We start from the raw sequence: 23,129 nt of genomic DNA on the forward strand, positions 1-23,129 counted from the left end.
ATTACTTTACATTATAATATCTCTGACAAGGTGACCAGCTTTATTACTTTACACTTTACATTATAATATCTCTGACAAGGTGACCAGCATTATTACTTTACATTATAATATCTCTGACAAGGTGACGAGCATTATTACTTTACATTATAATTTCTCTGACAAGGTGACCAGCATTATTACTTTATATTATAATATCTCCCAGCATTATTACTTTACATTATAATACCTCTGATAAGGTGACCAGCGTTATTACTTTACATTATAATATCTCTGACAAGGTGACCAGCGTTATTACTTTAGATTATAATATCTCCCAGCTTTATTACTTTACATTATAATATCTCTGACAAGGTGACCAGCGTTATTACTTTACATTATAATATCTCTGACAAGGTGACCAGCATTATTACTTTATATTATAATATCTCCAACAAGGTGACCAGCTTTATTACTTTACATTATAATATCTCTGACAAGGTGACCAGCTTTATTACTTTACACTTTACATTATAATATCTCCGACAAGGTGACGAGCATTATTACTTTACATTATAATTTCTCTGACAAGGTGACCAGCATTATTACTTTATATTATAATATCTCCCAGCATTATTACTTTACATTATAATATCTCTGACAAGGTGACCAGCGTTATTACTTTACATTATAATATCTCTGACAAGGTGACCAGCATTATTACTTTACATTATAATATCTCTGACAAGGTGACCAGCTTTATTACTTTACATTATAATATCTCTGACAAGGTGACCAGCGTTATTACTTTATATTATAAATTATAATATCTCCCAGCTTTATTACTTTACATTATAATATCTCTGACAAGGTGACCAGCGTTATTACTTTACATTATAATATCTCTGACAAGGTGACCAGCATTATTACTTTACATTATAATATCTCTGACAAGGTGACCAGCTTTATTACTTTACATTATAATATCTCCGACAAGGTGACGAGCATTATTACTTTACATTATAATTTCTCTGACAAGGTGACCAGCATTATTACTTTACATTATAATATCTCTGACAAGGTGACCAGCTTTATTACTTTACATTATAATATCTCCCAGCATTATTACTTTACATTATAATATCTCTGACAAGGTGACCAGCATTATTACTTTACATTATAATATCTCTGACTAGGTGACCAGCGTTATTACTTTACATTATAATATCTCTGACAAGGTGACCAGCTTTATTACTTTACACTTTACATTATAATATCTCCGACAAGGTGACGAGCATTATTACTTTACATTATAATATCTCTGACTAGGTGACCAGCGTTATTACTTTACATTATAATATCTCTGACAAGGTGACCAGCATTATTACTTTACATTATAATATCTCTGACAAGGTGACGAGCATTATTACTTTACATTATAATTTCTCTGACAAGGTGACCAGCATTATTACTTTATATTATAATATCTCCCAGCATTATTACTTTACATTATAATACCTCTGATAAGGTGACCAGCGTTATTACTTTACATTATAATATCTCTGACAAGGTGACCAGCGTTATTACTTTAGATTATAATATCTCCCAGCTTTATTACTTTACATTATAATATCTCTGACAAGGTGACCAGCGTTATTACTTTACATTATAATATCTCTGACAAGGTGACCAGCATTATTACTTTATATTATAATATCTCCAACAAGGTGACCAGCTTTATTACTTTACATTATAATATCTCTGACAAGGTGACCAGCTTTATTACTTTACACTTTACATTATAATATCTCCGACAAGGTGACGAGCATTATTACTTTACATTATAATTTCTCTGACAAGGTGACCAGCATTATTACTTTATATTATAATATCTCCCAGCATTATTACTTTACATTATAATATCTCTGACAAGGTGACCAGCGTTATTACTTTACATTATAATATCTCTGACAAGGTGACCAGCATTATTACTTTACATTATAATATCTCTGACAAGGTGACCAGCTTTATTACTTTACATTATAATATCTCTGACAAGGTGACCAGCGTTATTACTTTATATTATAAATTATAATATCTCCCAGCTTTATTACTTTACATTATAATATCTCTGACAAGGTGACCAGCGTTATTACTTTACATTATAATATCTCTGACAAGGTGACCAGCATTATTACTTTACATTATAATATCTCTGACAAGGTGACCAGCTTTATTACTTTACATTATAATATCTCCGACAAGGTGACGAGCATTATTACTTTACATTATAATTTCTCTGACAAGGTGACCAGCATTATTACTTTACATTATAATATCTCTGACAAGGTGACCAGCTTTATTACTTTACATTATAATATCTCCCAGCATTATTACTTTACATTATAATATCTCTGACAAGGTGACCAGCATTATTACTTTACATTATAATATCTCTGACTAGGTGACCAGCGTTATTACTTTACATTATAATATCTCTGACAAGGTGACCAGCTTTATTACTTTACACTTTACATTATAATATCTCCGACAAGGTGACGAGCATTGTTACTTTACATTATAATATCTCCGACAAGGTGACGAGCATTATTACTTTACATTATAATATCTCCGATAAGGTGACCAGCATTATTACTTTACATTATAATTTCTCTGACAAGGTGACCAGCATTATTACTTTACATTATAATATCTCTGACAAGGTGACCAGCATTATTACTTTACATTATAATATCTCTGACAAGGTGACCAGCTTTATTACTTTACACTTTACATTATAATATCTCTGACAAGGTGACCAGCATTATTACTTTACATTATAATATCTCTGACAAGGTGACCAGCATTATTACTTTACATTATAATATCTCTGACAAGGTGACCAGCATTATTACTTTACATTATAATTTCTCTGACAAGGTGACCAGCATTATTACTTTACATTATAATTTCTCTGACAAGGTGACCAGCATTATTACTTTACATTATAATATCTCCGACAAGGTGACGAGCATTATTACTTTACATTATAATATCTCCGACAAGGTGACCAGCGTTATTACTTTACATTATAATATCTCTGACAAGGTGACCAGCATTATTACTTTACATTATAATATCTCCCAGCATTATTACTTTACATTATAATATCTCTGACAAGGTGACCAGCGTTATTACTTTACATTATAATATCTCTGACAAGGTGACCAGCGTTATTACTTTACATTATAATATCTCCCAGCATTATTACTTTACATTATAATATCTCTGACAAGGTGACCAGCGTTATTACTTTATATTATAATATCTCCCAGCGTTATTACTTTATATTATAATATCTCCCAGCTTTATTACTTTACATTATAATATCTCTGACAAGGTGACCAGCGTTATTACTTTACATTATAATATCTCTGACAAGGTGACCAGCTTTATTACTTTACATTATAATATCTCTGACAAGGTGACCAGCGTTATTACTTTACATTATAATATCTTTGACAAGGTGACCAGCGTTATTACTTTACATTATAATTAGGGATGCTCGATATTGGCTTTTTTACCGATACCGATATACCGATATTGTCCAACTCTTAATTTACGATACCGATATCAACCGATATCAACCGATACCGATATATGCAGGGTTCCCCCCCCCAAAAAAACTGAATAATTTCAGGTAATTAACATTACATATCTCTTGTTGTGGAATTAACACAACATTATGCATACTTTTGACAATAAATAAAATCTGAATTTGTTCTTACTTGCTTGTCTGGATAAATAAAGGTTATAGAAATGTAAAAAAAAATATATATATATATATATATATATATTTTTTTTTTAAACCGATACCGATATTTTCCGATATCACATTTTAATGCCGATATCGGCCGATAATATCGGTAGGCCGATAATATCGGACATCCCTAATTATAATATCTCTGACAAGGTGACCAGCATTATTACTTTACATTATAATATCTCTGACAAGGTGACCAGCATTATTACTTTACATTATAATATCTCTGACAAGGTGACCAGCGTTATTACTTTACATTATAATATCTCTGACAAGGTGACCAGCTTTATTACTTTACACTTTACATTATAATATCTCTGACAAGGTGACGAGCATTATTACTTTACATTATAATATCTCCGACAAGGTGACCAGCATTATTACTTTACATTATAATATCTCCCAGCATTATTACTTTACATTATAATATCTCTGACAAGGTGACCAGCATTATTACTTTACATTATAATATCTCCCAGCATTATTACTTTACATTATAATATCTCTGACAAGGTGACCAGCGTTATTACTTTACATTATAATATCTCTGACAAGGTGACCAGCGTTATTACTTTACATTATAATATCTCCCAGCATTATTACTTTACATTATAATATCTCTGACAAGGTGACCAGCGTTATTACTTTATATTATAATATCTCCCAGTGTTATTACTTTATATTATAATATCTCCCAGCTTTATTACTTTACATTATAATATCTCTGACAAGGTGACCAGCGTTATTACTTTACATTATAATATCTCTGACAAGGTGACCAGCTTTATTACTTTACATTATAATATCTCTGACAAGGTGACCAGCGTTATTACTTTACATTATAATATCTCTGACAAGGTGACCAGCTTTATTACTTTACACTTTACATTATAATATCTCCGACAAGGTGACAAGCATTATTACTTTACATTATAATATCTCCGACAAGGTGACCAGCATTATTACTTTACATTATAATATCTCCCAGCATTATTACTTTACATTATAATATCTCTGACAAGGTGACCAGCATTATTACTTTATATTATAATATCTCCCAGCATTATTACTTTACATTATAATATCTCTGACAAGGTGACCAGCGTTATTACTTTACATTATAATATCTCTGACAAGGTGACCAGCATTATTACTTTACATTATAATATCTCTGACAAGGTGACCAGCGTTATTACTTTATATTATAATATCTCTGACAAGGTGACCAGCGTTATTACTTTATATTATAATATCTCTGACAAGGTGACCAGCTTTATTACTTTACATTTTGTGTGTGTGTGTGTGTGTGTGTGTGTGTGTGTGTGTGTGTGTGTGTGTGTGTGTGTGTGTGTGTGTGTGTGTGTGTGTGTGTGTGTGTGTGTGTGTGTGTGTGTGTGTGTGTGTGTGTGTGTGTGTGTGTGTGTGTGTGTGTGTGTGTGTGTGTGTGTGTGTGTGTGTGTGTGTGTGTGTGTGTGTGTGTGTGTGTGTGTGTGTGTGTGTGCGTGCGTGCGTGCATGTGTGTGTTGTAGGTCATCAGTGTACCAGAAGGAGACTTCTTCTTTGACTTTGTCAGACACCTGACTGACTGGATCAAGAAAGCCCGTCCTGCTAAAGATGGTAGGTAGTAGAGAGGGAAACTGGAAATCAGTTAAACTGGAAACATAAACTTGACATAATGGTGTAAATTGCAAACATCAGTTAAACTTGACTTAACAGTGTAAATTGCAAACATCAGTTAAACTTGACTTAACAGTGTAAACTGGAAACGTCAGTTAAACTTTACATAATTGGCTATACATTCTGGCTCAGTGGGTTAATCATGAGGGTTGAGTTGTAGTGAACTGAACTAGAGGGTCATGAGGGTTGAGTTGTAGTGAACTGAACTACAGGGTCATGAGGGTTGAGTTGTAGTGAACTGAACTACAGGGTTAAACTCAGTGGGTTAATCTCACTCCTAAAAAACTCCTCCGTCAAAGTCACAGGTAGTGAGGCTGTTTATGATGCCGTCAGGAACAGAGATCAAGGTTCCCCTTTCTATTCTGTCTTTTTCCTTCCTCTCTTTCTCCCTCTATCTCTCCCTATCCTCTAATTCTCTCTCTCTCCCTTCCTCTCTCCATCCCTCCCGTTCTCTATTTAACCCTCTCTCTTTCCCTCCCCCTCTCTCTCCCTCCCTCCTCCTTGCAGGTGTGGTACCTTCTTTGACCTACCAGGTGTTCTTCATGAAGAAGTTGTGGACCAACACTGTTCCTGGTAAAGACACCTTCGCTGACTCCATCTTCCACTACTACCAGGTGAGCGTCATTCTTCTCAAGTCATTTAAAACATGCCACCGTTGAGCTGACACCTTAAAGGAACACATCTCAACAGGACAATTTCCTGGTGTCTGGAAGTCTGCCCATGTGATCCCGTTACATAAAGGTGGTCCTAGAGATGATTTAAATAACTACCGTCTAGGGATGCTCGATATTGGCTTTTTTACCGATACCGATATACCGATATTGTCCAACTCTTAATTTCCGATACCGATATCAACCGATACCGATATATGCAGGGTCCCCCCCCCCCCCAAAACTGAATAATTTCAGGTAATTAACATTATATATCTCTTGTTGTGTAATTAACACAACATTATGCATACTTTGACAATAAATAAAATAATAATTTGTTCTTACTTGCTTGCCTGGGTAAATAAAGGTTAAATAAATGTTAAAAAAATAAAAATAATAATTTTAATAATAATAATTAATAATAAAAAAAAAATTACATTCAGTTACGCCTATGTTTGAGGTCTCACGGTGTTCCATTAGACATACCAGTTGAACACCACAGATACCACAAATTCTTCTATGAAAGAGAAACATCGAGAGGTTTTGTATCAGGTTTTTATTATCAATTACTAACGTCCTCGTATGAAACCCTCCAACTAGACTCTGTCTGGAGGAGGGATATACCAGACCTGGAAAGTGACTTTGATTGGCAAGAAGCATGGGCAAATGTCCGTCTTACATCAAGGAACCCGGACCATCAACAAATCAATCTTAACTACATTCACAGGACATACTTGACTCCTATAAGACTGAACAGAATGGGCCTTAAACAAGACTCAAAATGCTCCCAATGTACAAATGGAGACGAAGGGACATTTATGCACATGTATTGGGACTGCCCACCAGTTAAGGCATTCTGGAAAGATGTGACCCATCAATTATCAAAACTCGTATCTTGGAATATACCAGTACACCCCTCTGTATTACTATTGAATGATGTTTTTGAGTTTGCAGTAAATCCACAGCTAAAGAGATTTGTTTTATCGGGTATCACAGTAGCTAAAAAACTGATCGCATCACGCTGGTTTCAACCGGAAAAAATGTGCCGGAAGGTTTGGTTTCTTACATATCTCGATGTGATTTATCAAGAAATATCTACAGCAAGAATTCTGGGTCTCAACGAATCCAAAATGTCAATGTGGTTAGAAGTGGTGGAGAGAATAAAAGCTAGCTTATAATGGTAGTGTCTGGTTAGGAGTGAGGGATAATGGAGGTACTATCCAAGGAGGGGTCCGGGAGGGGGGGGTTCGAGCTGGAGCATATGTGTGTAGGGTTTTAGAAAATAGGTATTAGGGGTATATCCTGTATAAGGCATTTGTATAATTGGTAATTTCGTTGGATATACACTGTATACGGTAAAATATTATTATAGACTTTTTTTTGTTTCCTGTTTCTGTACTTGCATGTCATTTTAGCCACCTTGATTGTTAGTTTCATTATGCATTGTGTGTTGAGTACTGACTTTTAATCATTTTTGTTTTGCAATAATAAAAAAAAAAAAAAAAAAAAAAATGTTATGCCAATATCGGCCGATAATATCAGACATCCCTACTACTGTCCTATCTCCAAGTTACCCTGCTTAGCGAAAGTCTTGGAGTCTTTAGTGAATAATCAACTTAAATCCTTTCTCTCAAATCACTCTGTACTAATAGAATAGAATAGAATAGAATAGAAATACTTTTATTATCCTGAGGGAAATTTGACACTGCAAATCGCTCACATTAAACATTTAGACAGAACAAGTCACGGACAAGAATAACAAAACAAATTGCCTAAGAATAAGAATAGAATAAAATATACAGTAAATAAATACAGTAAAAATATACTGAAGTCTACAGTAGGTGTAATATTGCACAGTGTTGTTTCAAAAGTAAGAGTCCAGGAAGATGGTAACTGTCACTCTGTGCTCAGTGATGCAGTGAGGTACAGTGATGCATTGTATAGTCTGATGGCTGTCGGAATGAAGGACTTCCTGTGCCGTTCAGTGAAGCATTTAGGTAGTGTGAGCCTAGCACTGAACATGCTCCTCCTGTCAGCCATGTCTGTGTATAGTGGGTGGGAGGGGTTTTCCCTGATGGCCTGGAGCTTAGCAAGGCTCCTCCTCTCCGCCACCCTCGCTAGAGAGTCCAGCTCCACCCCAACCACGCTACTGGCCTTCCTGACCAGCTTATCCAGCCTGTTTGTGTCCCCTGCTCTCAGTCCGCTGCCCCAGCAGGTCACAGCGCACAAGAAGGTGCCCGCCACCACCGACTCATAGAACATCCTCAACATCCTTGTACAGACATTGAACAATCTCAGCCTTCTGAGGAAGTAAAGTCGGCTCTGGCCCTTCTTGTAGAGTGCCTCTGCATGTTTTGACCTGTTCAGTTTGTTGTCGATGTGCACACCGAGGTATTTGTAATCCTCAACCATGTCCACATCGTCTCCCCTGATGGAAACTGGGGTCACAGGTGCACTCCTCCTCCTTCCCAGCTCCACAACCAGTTCCCTGGTCTTCGCCACATTTAGCTGCAGGTGGTTTTTATCGCACCATGTGAAAAAGTCCACTACCAGTTCCCGGTATTCCCTCTCATCACCGTCCTAATCCCACACCAATCCGGGTTCAGAGCCAATCATAGCACATTATCAGCCATCTCTTTAGTTATTAATGATATAATATTGGTTTGGATAGAAATGCATGTGATTGGTTTCAAGATTATCTGTCAGGGAGACATCAGTGTGTAAAGGTGTGCCACAGGGTTCAATTGGTCCTGCCCTCTTCACTATTTATATGAATGATATTGTGTCTTCCCTGAATGGTTGTCGAACCCATCTGTATGCAGATGATCCTGTTGTGTATTGTATTGCTGACTCTGTACAATTGGCCATTGAGAACTTACAACTTTCTTTATTACCCTCCAGGAAGCTCTTAAATTGGTTCGTAAAGCTAGTAAAACTAAATGTATGCTGTTTTCTTCAAACATTAAATATGATGGTTTTGCCTTTTGCCTCTGGACTATGATTCAGCCTTTAGTGCTGATGAGCACGTTTTCTTCCTGGGGTCTACAGAAATCATTAGTGTCAACAGTTATCTGAGTTTTAAAAAATAATTATATGAAGAAAGATGATATAGATAGTTTCTGATGGTGATGATGATGATAATGATTGTTCTCCTCCTCCTTCATCTTCTTCTCCTTCTATATGTTGTATTATTATTCTATCAGGAGCTGCCTAAGTACCTGCGTGGGTACCACAAGTGTTCCCGCGAGGAGGTGTTCCAGCTCGGAGCTCTGATCTACCGGGTCAAGTTTGAGGATGACAAATCACACTTTCCTACAATTCCCAAGATGCTCCGGGAGCTGGTTCCCCAGGACCTGATTCGCCAGCTGTCGCCTGATGACTGGAAAAGGGTAAAACTACAACACAGTCTTTGACCCAATAATAATTGTGCAATATTACAATGCAGCATGTGCACAGGTCATTTTGATTCAAATAACCGTTTTTATACCCTGGGGCCTCGTGTTATTTATTTGAGCCTTTATTTGACCATTTAAGTTAATCGAGAACCAGTTCTCATTTACAATAATGACCCGTCTCACACGGTGAGAACATTAGAGAAGAATTAAATAAATACAGTAGAAGTGCAAGGAGATATATAAAAGCGGAATTACAATTACACAAATATGTAAACACATCAATTCTATAACATCGTTTAGTGACGGTTTGACTGTGTGCAAGCAATTCTAGCAGTTCAATATTTAATTATCGTGTGTGTGTCAGTCTGTAGTGGCGTACTTCAACAAGCACTCCGGTAAGTCCAGAGAAGAGGCCAAGCTGATGTTCCTGAAGCTCATCTTCAAGTGGCCGACCTTCGGATCTGCATTCTTTGAAGTCAAGGTGAGGGACGTCTGCCAACCATCTACACTGTCTTAAGTTAACTTATCTTAGGCCTAATTTAACTTATCTTAGACTTAACTTAACTTGTCTTCACTTATCTTAGATTTAACTTATCTTAGACTTAACTTATCTTAACATATCATAGACTTAACTATCTCATCTTTATTAACAGCTTCTCATTTATAAATTGTTTATAATAATGTATGATCTTGTTATAGGGCTTTATAAATCATGTTTTTACAAATAGTTTGTACACATTTTTCAATTTGTATAAATGTCTAAACTACTTTATTTATAAGTGTTTGTCATCGAGGCATACTATTTTATAAAGCATTTTATTAATTCATACTACTAAAATGTCTATAAAATAAACATTCATGTCCAATTCTCTGAAAAATAAAATTTTAAAAGCTGTTTGAGTGTGTGGCGGCTTTATAGTGTTATTATAACGTGTTGTCAGTGGTTTGTATTGGCTTAACAGCCGCCTCCAAAATTGGCCATTTTCGTTTTGGTTTTTGAGGACTGCATACTCTTTTTGCAAACCAAAACAACATACTTTATACTAATAGCACATGCATGAGCCTGGTCTATTTTGAAAGATGACATTCTGAAGTTTCTGATTCCAGAAAAAAGATTCACTTTTAGTGCTAACGTAATAGAGTAACATAGGTCTGAACTTGAGTTGTAAAATTTACAGAACTACTGCAGCCTGAGTCGGGAGTGGTATTTTGCGCAATACCGTGTACTTTGCACAAGCCTCAAATACCGCCATGTAACTCGAGAACCGCTGAACGGATTTTGTCGCTATCGACAGGCAACAAATAAGCCTTCAATTCGATCTATATATTGTATTACAAAATATGCACACCCGAGCCACTAGGGGTGGCCAAAGTGCCGGTTGCAAAAAGTCAGAAAAACTTCCCATATGAGGGACGTTGCAGCTTATATATGTGTTATTATTATATTTATCTTATTATACAGTATATGTGTGTTTCTTCAGCAAACCACTGAGCCAAACTTCCCAGAGATCCTGCTAATAGCCATCAACAAACATGGAGTCAGCCTGATAGACCCAAAGACCAAGGTATGTGTGTGTCTGTGTGTTTACATGTACATCAATAAAGGGTTATCTTATCTGTAGCTAAATTAGATTAGTGTGTAACTTGTATGTGATGCAATACAGTACATTTTATATTTTTATTGTATTTATTTCAATAAGAAAACTATTATTGTCTTATATAAAATGTCCCCCATTGTAACTGAGGGGTACAATTCCCTGACTGTATTAAAGATTGTGATATATTAAACCACTACTAGTTATGTACTTTAACTACTGGCCATACAGTACATGAATATATATGGTGAACACCCACACAAGAATACGGCATTGACACATAAAGTTCTATTTGGAGGGTATTTATTATTATTAAGCAACGTTAGGTTACAGATTGAGAATTAGGCTCGCGCTTGTATGGCGAAGAACACACGTAAAGTCAGTCAAGAGCGTAAGTCAATGAGAATAGTATGAATACTAGGATGGGTCTAAACTGACGCCACCTGTGGTATAGCAATTACATAGGGCACACTAGTACCAGCTGGAGACACTGGGGGGTTCCCTCTGGGTGTAAGGCCGGTAGGGGTAGGGATGGGAATCGAAAACCGGTTCCCATTGGGAACCGGTTCCTAATTGGCCGATGCCTGGAACCGTGTGGCTCCTGTGACTTTCGATTCCCTTATCGCTGCCTACAGTTGCGCAATCACGTTACGTTAGCATGTAGCCATGGCAGACTCTATTTGATTCCTTAAGGGATCGAAATTGCCTGGGTTTTGGTAATATGCTCCCGCTGTTTGGCTACTTCTATGTGCAGTGAAAACTACTTGAATGCTTTAGAACCCTAGTCATTGATTTAGATCAGGGTGAGCTAAAATTAGCCGCGGAGCTAACGTGAGCTAACGCTATTTAATCAAGCTCACAAAGAGAGATAAACAGCTGACAGCGGATAGTACAGGTACAAATACAATAAAACAGCAGGTGGGGGCTGTTGTGTAAACCTTGTACTCTTTAGTTCACATATAATGAGAGACGTGAGTGCTTATTTACACGTCTGTAAGCCAGGAAGTACAGTGGTGCAACATACAAATGTGTCCGTGTAGCAACACAAGCCAATACATAAAGGACAGGGGCCCGGGGAGGGAGCTCTCTCTCTCTCTCTGTGTGTGTGTGTGTGTGTGTGTGAGAGAGAGAGAGTGTGAGTGTGAGTGAGACAGAAGTCAGAGGAATAACAACCTGTTATTCAATAGATTAAATTAGTTTAAGAATAAAAAAATAAATACATTTTAAGAGAATCTCAAATACATTATTTTATTTAAGTGTAGGCTATAGTTAATGTTTTATTTTTTACAGTTTTTGTATTTTTCTGACATGGGGGCTCAACAATAAATGACAATCAGAAATGTCAAGTTGCATGTTGTTATTCTAACCAGCTTAGACCCCGACGCTCTGCATCTTCTGGCCGCCTCAGACCTACTCCTATCCGAGCTCCGGGAGGGTCATCAAAGAGAAGTCGCCTATTCTCAGTCCTTGCCCCACAATGGTGGAATGAACTACCCACCCCAGTTAGGACAGCCGAATCACGTCCAATCTTTCGCCGTCGACTAAAGACGCACTTCTTCAACCATTATCTGAATAAAAAAAAATATATCTAACCCTAACTAACCGTACTGTCATGCACTTGTCCTAATAAACTAACCTACACTGTAGCACTCAACACTTTGATGAACATTGTTGCTCAGCTGATAGAGTTGTGCCCTTCCTGATGGCTTGTCGTACAGAACTTGTAAGTCGCTTTGGATAAAAGCGTCAGCTAAATGACTAAATGTAGTTCTGTTGCATTTCCAATTTATTTATTTAAATTATAAATTGATCAGGTATCGATAAGGGAATCGATAAAGAATCGAATCGATAAGCAGAATCGATAATGGAATCGTATCGATAAAATCCTATCAATTCCCATCCCTAGGTAGGGGTAGAGGAATGTTCGGGTACAAAGTCTGGGTCAACGAGGAATAACGAGGCTCCAGATACAGGAGCCAGTGCATGTACTCCCTTGATCAGCAGACAAAGCAGCAGTTGTAATCCAAGTATGCTCGCCAGCATGGACGACAGCTAGCCAGCCTCTTCCTAGAGGCGGGCCCGAGTGATGATCCTCACGGGGGTAAATCCCAAACGACAGTGGGATCGACGGTTCTCTGCTCCAGCGGTCACGGTCCCAAAGCAATATAATCCAACCAGAAATGGTTCTGCAGTCGCCGGTGTAGGTTCTCCGGTGTACATATCCAACGGTTCTCGCCTAGGACTCCTCGGGTGGGGGCACGAATTTAGGCCGCCCAGCCTGGATAAGTGCACTAGCTATATACACGACGAACCGGTGGTAATGCTGGTCACTGAAGAACTGTAGCCGCACGATACACTATAAATGATCGACTATTACTTCACATTAGAATAAGTCGAACTCAACGTTACTGCGTTAAACTCTGACACTTTAGCAATCTATTCGCACGCGGTTCTCAATGCTCTATTTAGAGGCAAAGTGGCTCACTTCACTGCACGTTGTCTCGTGGTGAAGGCATCAAGGTTTTGGTAAGACTGAAATGAACTAAGTGCTGCTGTTTCCACCTGCGGCGTATTTATACGTAAGGTGAATTATCTAGTGCCAACCTCAGTTCTGTCTCGTATTACTGCGCAGACTCTGGACATGTTGAGACATGCCCGGAGTTGCCTTTGAACTTGCCGTTGGGGGCTTGGTCGTTGGCACCTAGGGGTCGCTGTCCAATAGGAGAGCGAATATTACTCTGGTTTGTACACAGGTAAAGGGATATTCCGTGTATATATACAAATAATATACAAGGGATATCAAACGATATACAAATATTATACAAGGGATATAAAGCAATAAATATATTCGGTTTAATCTGACCCTTTGTAACAGCCGCCTCCTAATTAGTCCGCACCTAATTAGTTAAAGCAAAGACAGATTAATCGTCCTGTCAACTACTCAATGTCTGTTGTGGGGAGTAGGGCAATCTACAAAGTCAGTGGGTCATGATCGTCATCAAGGGAGTCAGGGAGCCTTGGCAACTCTATCAGCCTCGCCACGGGTCGGGTGTGGCGGTGAGGCAGGTCGGCCCTCCTGGGTATACTGGGCTGTGCTCGCCACTGGCGACAGTCTGGTCGAGTCCGCTGGAAGCGTCGTACTGCTTCTCTTCCGTTCAGTATCCAATAACGACGTCGGATCTCAGCGAAGACTCTCTCTGCCCCAGCGTGGTGCACATCCTCGTCGTATTTCTTTATGATGAGCTCGGTGACCTTGTGTCGGCTGTTGAGGACTATAGGAAACTTGACGTCATCCGTTAAGTCCGGGGCTCGTCTCAGACGACCACCCACCCTGATGAGGTCATGGGCGTCGCGCTCAGGGGCCAAGTGGAGCAGTCCCAAGTGGAGCAGTCTGCTGTCTGACGGGACTGGCTTTGATCCCTGCAGACAGTCTAGCTCGTCGGGGAACGAGTCTCTTTGGGCTCGCTGTAGCAGAAGGAGTTCTGCTTCTTCGTAGTTAGCTGCATTAATGTCGGTAGTGGGGGGAACCTCAGGGTGGTGCCACAGGAATGTCTTTAACTGCGCACTCTCAAGGGTGGGGCAGTCGTCTATGTTAGGGTCGGTGGGGACTGGTGTGTGCGTCAACCCACAGAACATAGATTTCTTGATCTCTGCCTCCTCTTGACTAGCCTCCCGTGGGGTGGGGTTAGGCCACTCTTCTTCCGGGAGCTTGAGGAACTCAGGACCGTCACTGTAGATATTGTGACGTGTGAGGTCATCTAGGGACATCCCCCGTGTGATGACATCTGCTGGGTTCTGTTTCGTGTCCACGTACCTCCAGCATGCTGATTCTGTTAAGTCTTGGATCTCTGTGATTCTGACTCCCACGAAGACCTTGTATCTACACGAATCGGACTGGATCCATGTGAGTACGGTCATGGAGTCTGACCACAAGATTGTTCTTTGCACCGGGATGGTGAGTTCACGTTGGATTAACGTGGCGAGTTGCGCGCCTACCAGGGCTGCGCAGAGCTCTAGACGCGGGATCGATTGTTGCTTGCGGGGGGCTATCCTTGAGCGAGCCAGGATGAAGGCTGTGTGTATTTCTCCTCCCTCCTCTCGGGCCCGCAAGTAAGCCACCGAGCCGTAGGCCACTTCTGAGGCGTCGCTGAAGACGTGCAGGTCTATCTGGCACGTCTCCAGCCGCACTGTGGGTGGGAAGTAGCTTCGGCGTATGTTCACATTTTGGAGCGAGTTGAGTTCTTTTTCCCACTCTCTCCAGGTGGAAGCGAGGTGGTCGGGTATGGGGTCGTCCCAGCCCTGTTCCTTGTCCCACAGCTCTTGTACAATCATTTTCGCTCTGGTGGTGTAAGGTAGGATACACCCCAGCGGGTCATATTGCCTTGCGAGTGTTCTGTATACGCTCCGTCTGGTGGTCGGTAGAGGGGTCGACCTTCCCTGCTCCGTGGTCAGGGGTGTGTATCTGTAATGGAGCGAGTCTGTTTTGAAGCGCCAGACTAGTCCTAGTGTCATTTCTTGTGCTTCACCTGGGATGGTCGCCATCCAGGTCTCGCTGCTTGCTGCCTTTGTCTCTGGGGAGAGGCTGCGAAGTATTTGTGGGTCGCTGCTGGCCCACTGCCGGAGATCAAAGCCGCCTTTGATCAGTGAGGCGCGGAGCTTGAGTAGGAGGGCTTCGGCTTCTTCTGGCGTCGAGACGCTTTGCAGACAGTTGTCCACGTAGAAACTCCTCTCTACACTTTGTCTGACCTCCTCGTCAGCTTCTGGGTCTTCTGTGACATGTTTTTGCAGTGCGAACGTAGCACAGCATGGGCTGCATGTGGTTCCGAAGGGGAGGACCTCCCATTGGTAGATGGATGGTTGCTCATCCCCGATCCTCTCTCTCCATAAGAACCGCAGCAGGGGCTTGTCGTCTTCCACTAGTCGCACCTGCAGGAACATCCCTTTGATGTCGCCACTGATGGCCACCTTGTCTTGGCGGAAACGTAGCAACACGCCTAGTAGAGAGGGGCCGAGTGTTGGGCCGGGCAAGAGTTCTTTATTCAGATTCTGTCGTCCGATCTGGTAGCTGCAGTTGAACACAATACGATCCTTGCCGTTGTGGTGGACCTTGTGGTGGGGCACGTACCATGATTCGGTCGTCTGGTCGGCCTCTTGAATGTCAATTTTCTTTATGTGTCCCGCTGTGATTAGCTTGTCAATCTCAGCGCGGTACACAGTGGCTTGAGTGGGGTCTTTGGCTAGACGCCGCTCGGTGTTCAGTAGATATCGCTCCGTCGCTTCTTTTGAGGCGTGGAGGGCGGGCATACCCTCTCGCCTCAAGAGTGGAGTTGCGTATCTCATCACTCCATTGACCTCAAATCTCTTTGTCCTCTGCTTGAGGAGGGTTATGGCATAAGTGTCTTCCTTTGATCGAACAAGTTTCTTTTCATTCTTAAAGGGCATCACGTCTAATGTCCATAGCCTCTCGATGTGCTGTAAGAGGGTGGTGTCTTCTTCTTTTATTCTTGAGTGGAGGCAGCGAGTGGCTGCTGGTCGGTTGGAAGACCCGGAGAGGGGGCCTTGTAGTGTCCAACCTAGGCGGGTCTCGACTGCTGCTGGACAGCCTCTGGGCCCGATGTGGACCCGGTCCGTTGGGACGATGAGGTGTGCGTGGTCGGATCCTATGAGCAGGGTCGGGGTGGCGCCGTCGATGAGCGGTATAGGTAGTTGACGTAGGTGCACGTATTTTTCCATCAGCTTGGGGATGGGGTAGGTGTACTGTGACAGGCCTATGTCTTGGCTGGTGAAGGCGTTAGTAATCCTATACTGCTTCTCGGGCTGCCCGACTGCTGCTATCGTGAAGGAGACATTTTCACCCTTTATGGTCTTCAGGTCTCTTCTTTTTTTTTTTTTTTTTTTTATTTGTCTTTTTTCCCCCTCCATTTTTCCTCCGATTTTCTCCCATCCCAATGTTAGTCGTATGCCAATTCCCAGTCCCTTCCTGGTCGCTGCGCACTTACCCCCCACAGTCAGATCATCTGGGAGAGTGGAGGCTACCACGTGCTTCCTCCGACACACATCCAGCCAATCACTGCTTCTTTTCACCTGGCAGCGCGGATTCTCATTGAGAGGGCGTAGCGTGTGGGAGGACCACACTATCCCCCTCAAGTCCAATCCGCGCTTAGCAGGCGCCCCGACCGAACTGTAGGAGTCGCTGTTTACAACGACCCGGACCCACCCCGCCAGCTTCTCCCACCCTCTGATACAGCCAATTGTATCAGTGCAGACGGCCAGCCAAGCTGGTGACAACCCCGGAGCTGCGAGCTGGATTCGAATCCAGCTCACAGCTCCAGGGCTGGTGACGAACGCAATCTCCGCTCGGCCACCTAACCGCCCTTCTTCAGGTCTCTTCTAATAGTACGGATTGTCATTGTTTCTTCGCTCCCCCGCAGACCCAGCCGGGCTGCAGCGGATGCGAGGAGGAGAGTCTTTTCTGACCCATCGTCCAGGACGGCGTAAGTGTCCATGACCTTGTCCTCGTAGCTTAATATCACTCGGACCACTTTCAAGAGCACTCGGGAGCTCCCGCTGCTCGCAGGGTCGATATACATGACGTTCACTCTCGAGCTGCTTGGGGGTACGAGTTTCTTCTTGTTGCTGTCATGTAAGACATCCAAGTGGGCGCCGTCGCACTTGCTGCATTTCTTCTTTAAACGGCACTCGGCTGCCATATGGCAGCGGAAGCAGCGGCGGTTGGCTTTGATCCACTGACTCACCTCGTCAGCGGTCATCTTCTTGAAAGTGTCACATTGAGACAGCCAATGTTCCTTTTCACAGTACTGGCATACAATCTTCCACTTTCCTTTCGTCGGGGGGTGCTGTGGTTCTTGTGCTGCGGTACTGACTCGACTTGGTGCATAACGGTCACTGACCGGCGGTTATCATTAGATCTCCGAGGTCCATCTCTTGGGCTTGGTCCACTCCACACGAACGTATCCAGTCGTAGGCTGCTGACTTCCCTCGCGAGGAAGGCGGCCAGGTCTAGGAGGGATGGCTCGGGACCGTCGGGATCACGGTGGTCTCTCTGCCGCCGAAAGCGCTCTTGGCGGGCTGGAGGGAGCTTCTCTAGTATTCGTTCCACATTAGAGTTAGCATATAGTTCATATCTCCCTTTCTCCTTTTGGGACCCCAGCATTCCTACCAGGGATTGTACCTTGATAGAGAGGTCATCCAATGCTCTATTGTCTTTGGCTGGGGGGAGGCGGTCGATATCTCTTATTTCTTGTATCACGTAGTCCCATATGCGTCCATAACGCTGGTCGAGGGCCACTAGAGCCGCGGAGTATGGGGTGCTTGAGTTGGAATATGCCAGCGCTATATTATGCGCTCTGGGCACCTTGAGATGCTTGAGGAGGATGGCATATTTGTACGACTCATCAGGGACGTCGGACATCATAGTCTCCAAGCACATCCGTAATTCCGTGTACTGTGCTCTGTCCTCGTGCGTAAAGTCTGGGAACGTCGGTGTGCCAAGGTACGATGCCATGGATGGCTGGCACATTGGTGAGCGTAGGGGAAGAGGCCTCCTGGGCGAGTCTCCCCGTACGTGTGGTCGTGGGCTGGTACTTGGTGGGTACCAGAGGCCGGGTACCCAGGTGCTGTTCCTCGGTGCTGACTGTGCGTCAAACTCACCCGTGAGTCGGGTCGGGGGTTTGTAGCGCAGTGACTCGGGGCTGAAGTCTGGGCTGTACTGGGCCTCCTGGTCCTGAGTACGTTGCTGCTGGTGGGCTTGACTTTCCTCCTCTTCCTCTTCCTCTTCTAGGTCCTGAAGTCTTCTATTCAGTCTCTCGGCGGCGTAGGCCGGTTCTTCCCGGTTGCTGGGTCTCGTATGGACCGGTCGGGGAGGGGGTTCGGAGACGTAGATAGGATCCTTCTGTTGGCCGGGTTCCGGGTCGCTTGGTCGAGTAGGGGAAGGTGCCCTAGACCCTTGTCGTGATGATGTCCGGGAGCTCCGTGTGGAGAGAGGGGGTGTCGCCCTGGCAATCAATTGTTCTATCATCTGCGCCTGCAGCCGGTCGCGCTCTGCTTCGCGCTGGGCATGGGCGGCGTCGCGCTCTGCTTCGTGCTGGGCATGGGCGGCGTCGCGCTGTGCATTGGCGGCGTCGCGCTGTGCATTGGCGGCGTCGCGCTGTGCATCGGCGCGGCCTCTTTCGATGTTCTCTTCCGTCTGAAGGCGTCTGGTCTCCAGTCTTATGCGGTCGTCTTCACTCCTTTGTTGCGCCTGGAAGCGCTCTCGCTCGGTTGCAGAGTGTTCGCGTTCACTAAGGGCTTGCGCTTGGAGTTGCGCGTGAAGGCGCTCTCGTTGGTCTGCAGATTGTTCGCGCTCGCTCGTCTGTTGAGCCTGAAGGCGCTCTCTTTCCATGGTAGAGTGTTCGCGCTCACTTAATTGTTGCGCCCGGAGGCGCTCTTGTTCCATGGAAGAATGTTCGCGCACACTAAGCGTCTGTGCTTGAAGTCGATCGCGTTCACCCTGAAGTCGATCGCGTTCGGTGGAGGCTGTCAGGGTGGCGATGAAGGCTTGCGCCAGTATCTGGTCCGCCTCGCTGGGGGATGACACTGACGGAGGTGATCGGCTTCTGACAGTGCTCGTTGGAGATCTGTTCTCCTGGCGCGCCCCGAGGTCCATCTCCTGGGCACGCTTCTCTTCTGGTGGTGTGTCGGGTTCTGTCCCTGGAGCGCTTTCTTTATCCTGGAGCTCTCCGGGGACTATCCCGTTGACGTTGTCTGGGGGTATAGTCATGTCATGTCCCCCCTGGTCCCCCCTGTGAGCTTGGTCAGTTTCGTTAGAACCCGCTGGGGTCTCTACTGGCAGGGTCGCCTGGTCGGTAGGATTTGACATGCTTTGACTATCCGCTTTATCCGTATTTAACGTCTGGTTAAAGCTAGGTATTAGAACGACAGCGTATTCCTCCAGATAGGGAGGTGGCTGACGTTTGCGCTGCGGGCGGTCTAGCTTGGGAGAGCCGCTTGGGGAGTGTTCACCGCTGGCCATGGTTAATATCAATATTATATTAGATATTACACTGATACCCTCCGGCTCGAAGGACCAATTGTAACTGAGGGGTACAATTCCCTGACTGTATTAAAGATTGTGATATATTAAACCACTACTAGTTATGTACTTTAACTACTGGCCATACAGTACATGAATATATATGGTGAACACCCACACAAGAATACGGCATTGACACATAAAGTTCTATTTGGAGGGTATTTATTATTATTAAGCAACGTTAGGTTACAGATTGAGAATTAGGCTCGCGCTTGTATGGCGAAGAACACACGTAAAGTCAGTCAAGAGCGTAAGTCAATGAGAATAGTATGAATACTAGGATGGGTCTAAACTGACGCCACCTGTGGTATAGCAATTACATAGGGCACACTAGTACCAGCTGGAGACACTGGGGGGTTCCCTCCGGGTGTAAGGCCGGTAGGGGTAGAGGAATGTTCGGGTACAAAGTCTGGGTCAACGAGGAATAACGAGGCTCCAGATACAGGAGCCAGTGCATGTACTCCCTTGATCAGCAGACAAAGCAGCAGTTGTAATCCAAGTATGCTCGCCAGCATGGACGACAGCTAGCCAGCCTCTTCCTAGAGGCGGGCCCGAGTGATGATCCTCACGGGGGTAAATCCCAAACGACAGTGGGATCGACGGTTCTCTGCTCCAGCGGTCACGGTCCCAAAGCAATATAATCCAACCAGAAATGGTTCTGCAGTCGCCGGTGTAGGTTCTCCGGTGTACATATCCAACGGTTCTCGCCTAGGACTCCTCGGGTGGGGGCACGAATTTAGGCCGCCCAGCCTGGATAAGTGCACTAGCTATATACACGACGAACCGGTGGTAATGCTGGTCACTGAAGAACTGTAGCCGCACGATACACTATAAATGATCGACTATTACTTCACATTAGAATAAGTCGAACTCAACGTTACTGCGTTAAACTCTGACACTTTAGCAATCTATTTGCACGCGGTTCTCAATGCTCTATTTAGAGGCAAAGTGGCTCACTTCACTGCACGTTGTCTCGTGGTGAAGGCATCAAGGTTTTGGTAAGACTGAAATGAACTAAGTGCTGCTGTTTCCACCTGCGCCGTATTTATACGTAAGGTGAATTATCTAGTGCCAACCTCAGTTCTGTCTCGTATTACTGCACAGACTCTGGACATGTTGAGACATGCCCGGAGTTGCCTTTGAACTTGCCGTTGGGGGCTTGGTCGTTGGCGCCTAGGGGTCGCTGTCCAATAGGAGAGCGAATATTACTCTGGTTTGTACACAGGTAAAGGGATATTCCGTATATATATACAAATAATATACAAGGGATATCAAACGATATACAAATATTATACAAGGGATATCAAGCAATAAATATATATATTCGGTTTAATCTGACCCTTTGTAACACCCATCATTCTGCCTTTTCTCACTCTGTTCTCTCTCTTCCTCTCCCTCTCGCTCTCTATCTCTGTATCTCTCTCTTCCTGTCCCTCTTCCTCCCCCCTCTCTCTCCCTCTCTCTCTCTCTCCCTCCCTCTCTCTCTATGTCTCTCTCTCAGGACATCCTTACCACTCATCCCTTCACTAAGATCTCTAACTGGAGCAGTGGAAACACCTACTTCCACATCACCATCGGCAACCTGGTGAGAGGAAGCAAGCTGCTGTGTGAGACCTCCCTGGTGAGACACACACACACACACACACACACACACACACACACACACACACACACACACACACACACACACACACACACTCACTCACAGTACACACACACACACAGACACACACAGGCAGTACACACACACACAGACACACACTCACAGTACACACACACAGTCCACACACACACTCACAGTACACACACACTCTCACACACACACACACACACTCACAGTACACACACACTCACACACACACACACACACTCACACACACACACATACACACACACACACACACACTCACACACACACACACACACACACACACACACACACACACACTCACACACTCACAGTACACACACACCCATACAGACACACACACACACGCAGACAGACACACACACACACACTTGCAGTACACACACACACACACTCACAGTACACACACAGTACACACTCTCACACACACACACACACACACACAATACACACACAGTACACACACATAGTACACACAGTACACACACATAGTACACACACAGTTCATAATAAATAAAACTCTATAGTATAATATGTGTGTTGTGTGTGTGTGTGTACTGTGTGATAAAACTTGCCTTTTATAGTATAATATTTGTGTACTGTGTGTGTGTGTGTGTGTGTGTGTGTGTGAACTGTGTGTGTGTGTGGGTGCGTGTGTGTGTGTGGGTGCGTGCGTGCGTGCGTGCGTGCGTGCGTGTGTGTATGTGTGTGTGTGTGACAGGGCTACAAGATGGACGACCTGCTGACCTCTTACATCAGCCAGATGCTGACGACGATGAGCAAGCAGCGTTCTGGGCGGAGCCACAACAAGTGAACTTCTTATTGGCTGGAGGCCGCCGAGCTCATCCGGCACCTGCGCCCCGTTGGTCAATACTGCAGCTGGGGGCGGACCTTCGCCTTCCAGTTCTGGTGGATGAGCCGCAGCCCGTCCGCCTGCTCAGAGGGGTCGCGGCTCACGGGAGACAGCTCCGACACCCCTAGCGACGACCCCGGCGAGGGCCCTAGCAACTATCGCTATGACAACAATGACGACGACCCCTCCAGCGAGGATGACTACCTCTAAGGACTACAGACTCCGCCCCCCCCCCCCCCCCCCCCCCCCCCCCCCTCCCTGGTGTTGTCGTGATCACACTTCTGAGTGCTTTCACACGTGCACTAACACATACAAAGGCATTGTGCACGCTCACATACACACCTACTGTTTGCTACACTCACGTCAGGTGTGTGTGTGTGCATAAATAATGTATGTGTATGTGTGTGTGTGTGTGTGTGTG

At 43.7% G+C, this 23,129-nt stretch overlaps 1 protein-coding gene across 1 annotated transcript in view; it reads left to right on the forward strand.

Annotated features, from left to right (window-relative positions):
- The window catches only part of LOC311247783 (unconventional myosin-VIIa-like), a gene marked incomplete at its 5' end in the record, with an annotated part of 30,650 nt that extends 7,735 nt beyond the window's left edge, over positions 1–22,915 (forward strand). The window contains 7 exons of the mRNA XM_084338780.1: positions 5,329–5,416; positions 5,984–6,090; positions 9,330–9,515; positions 9,886–10,002; positions 11,003–11,086; positions 21,709–21,828; positions 22,577–22,915. Of these exons, the coding sequence (XP_084194906.1) occupies positions 5,329–5,416; positions 5,984–6,090; positions 9,330–9,515; positions 9,886–10,002; positions 11,003–11,086; positions 21,709–21,828; positions 22,577–22,669 (795 nt within the window). The 3' untranslated portion in view covers positions 22,670–22,915. The remainder of the gene's footprint in view (positions 1–5,328; positions 5,417–5,983; positions 6,091–9,329; positions 9,516–9,885; positions 10,003–11,002; positions 11,087–21,708; positions 21,829–22,576) is intronic.
- Positions 22,916–23,129: the final 214 nt, after the last annotated feature.

The sequence above is a fragment of the Notolepis coatsorum genome (assembly GCF_963971535.1).
Source record: "Notolepis coatsorum genome assembly, contig: SCAFFOLD_520, whole genome shotgun sequence".
In the NCBI taxonomy this organism is placed as follows: domain Eukaryota; kingdom Metazoa; phylum Chordata; class Actinopteri; order Aulopiformes; family Paralepididae; genus Notolepis; species Notolepis coatsorum.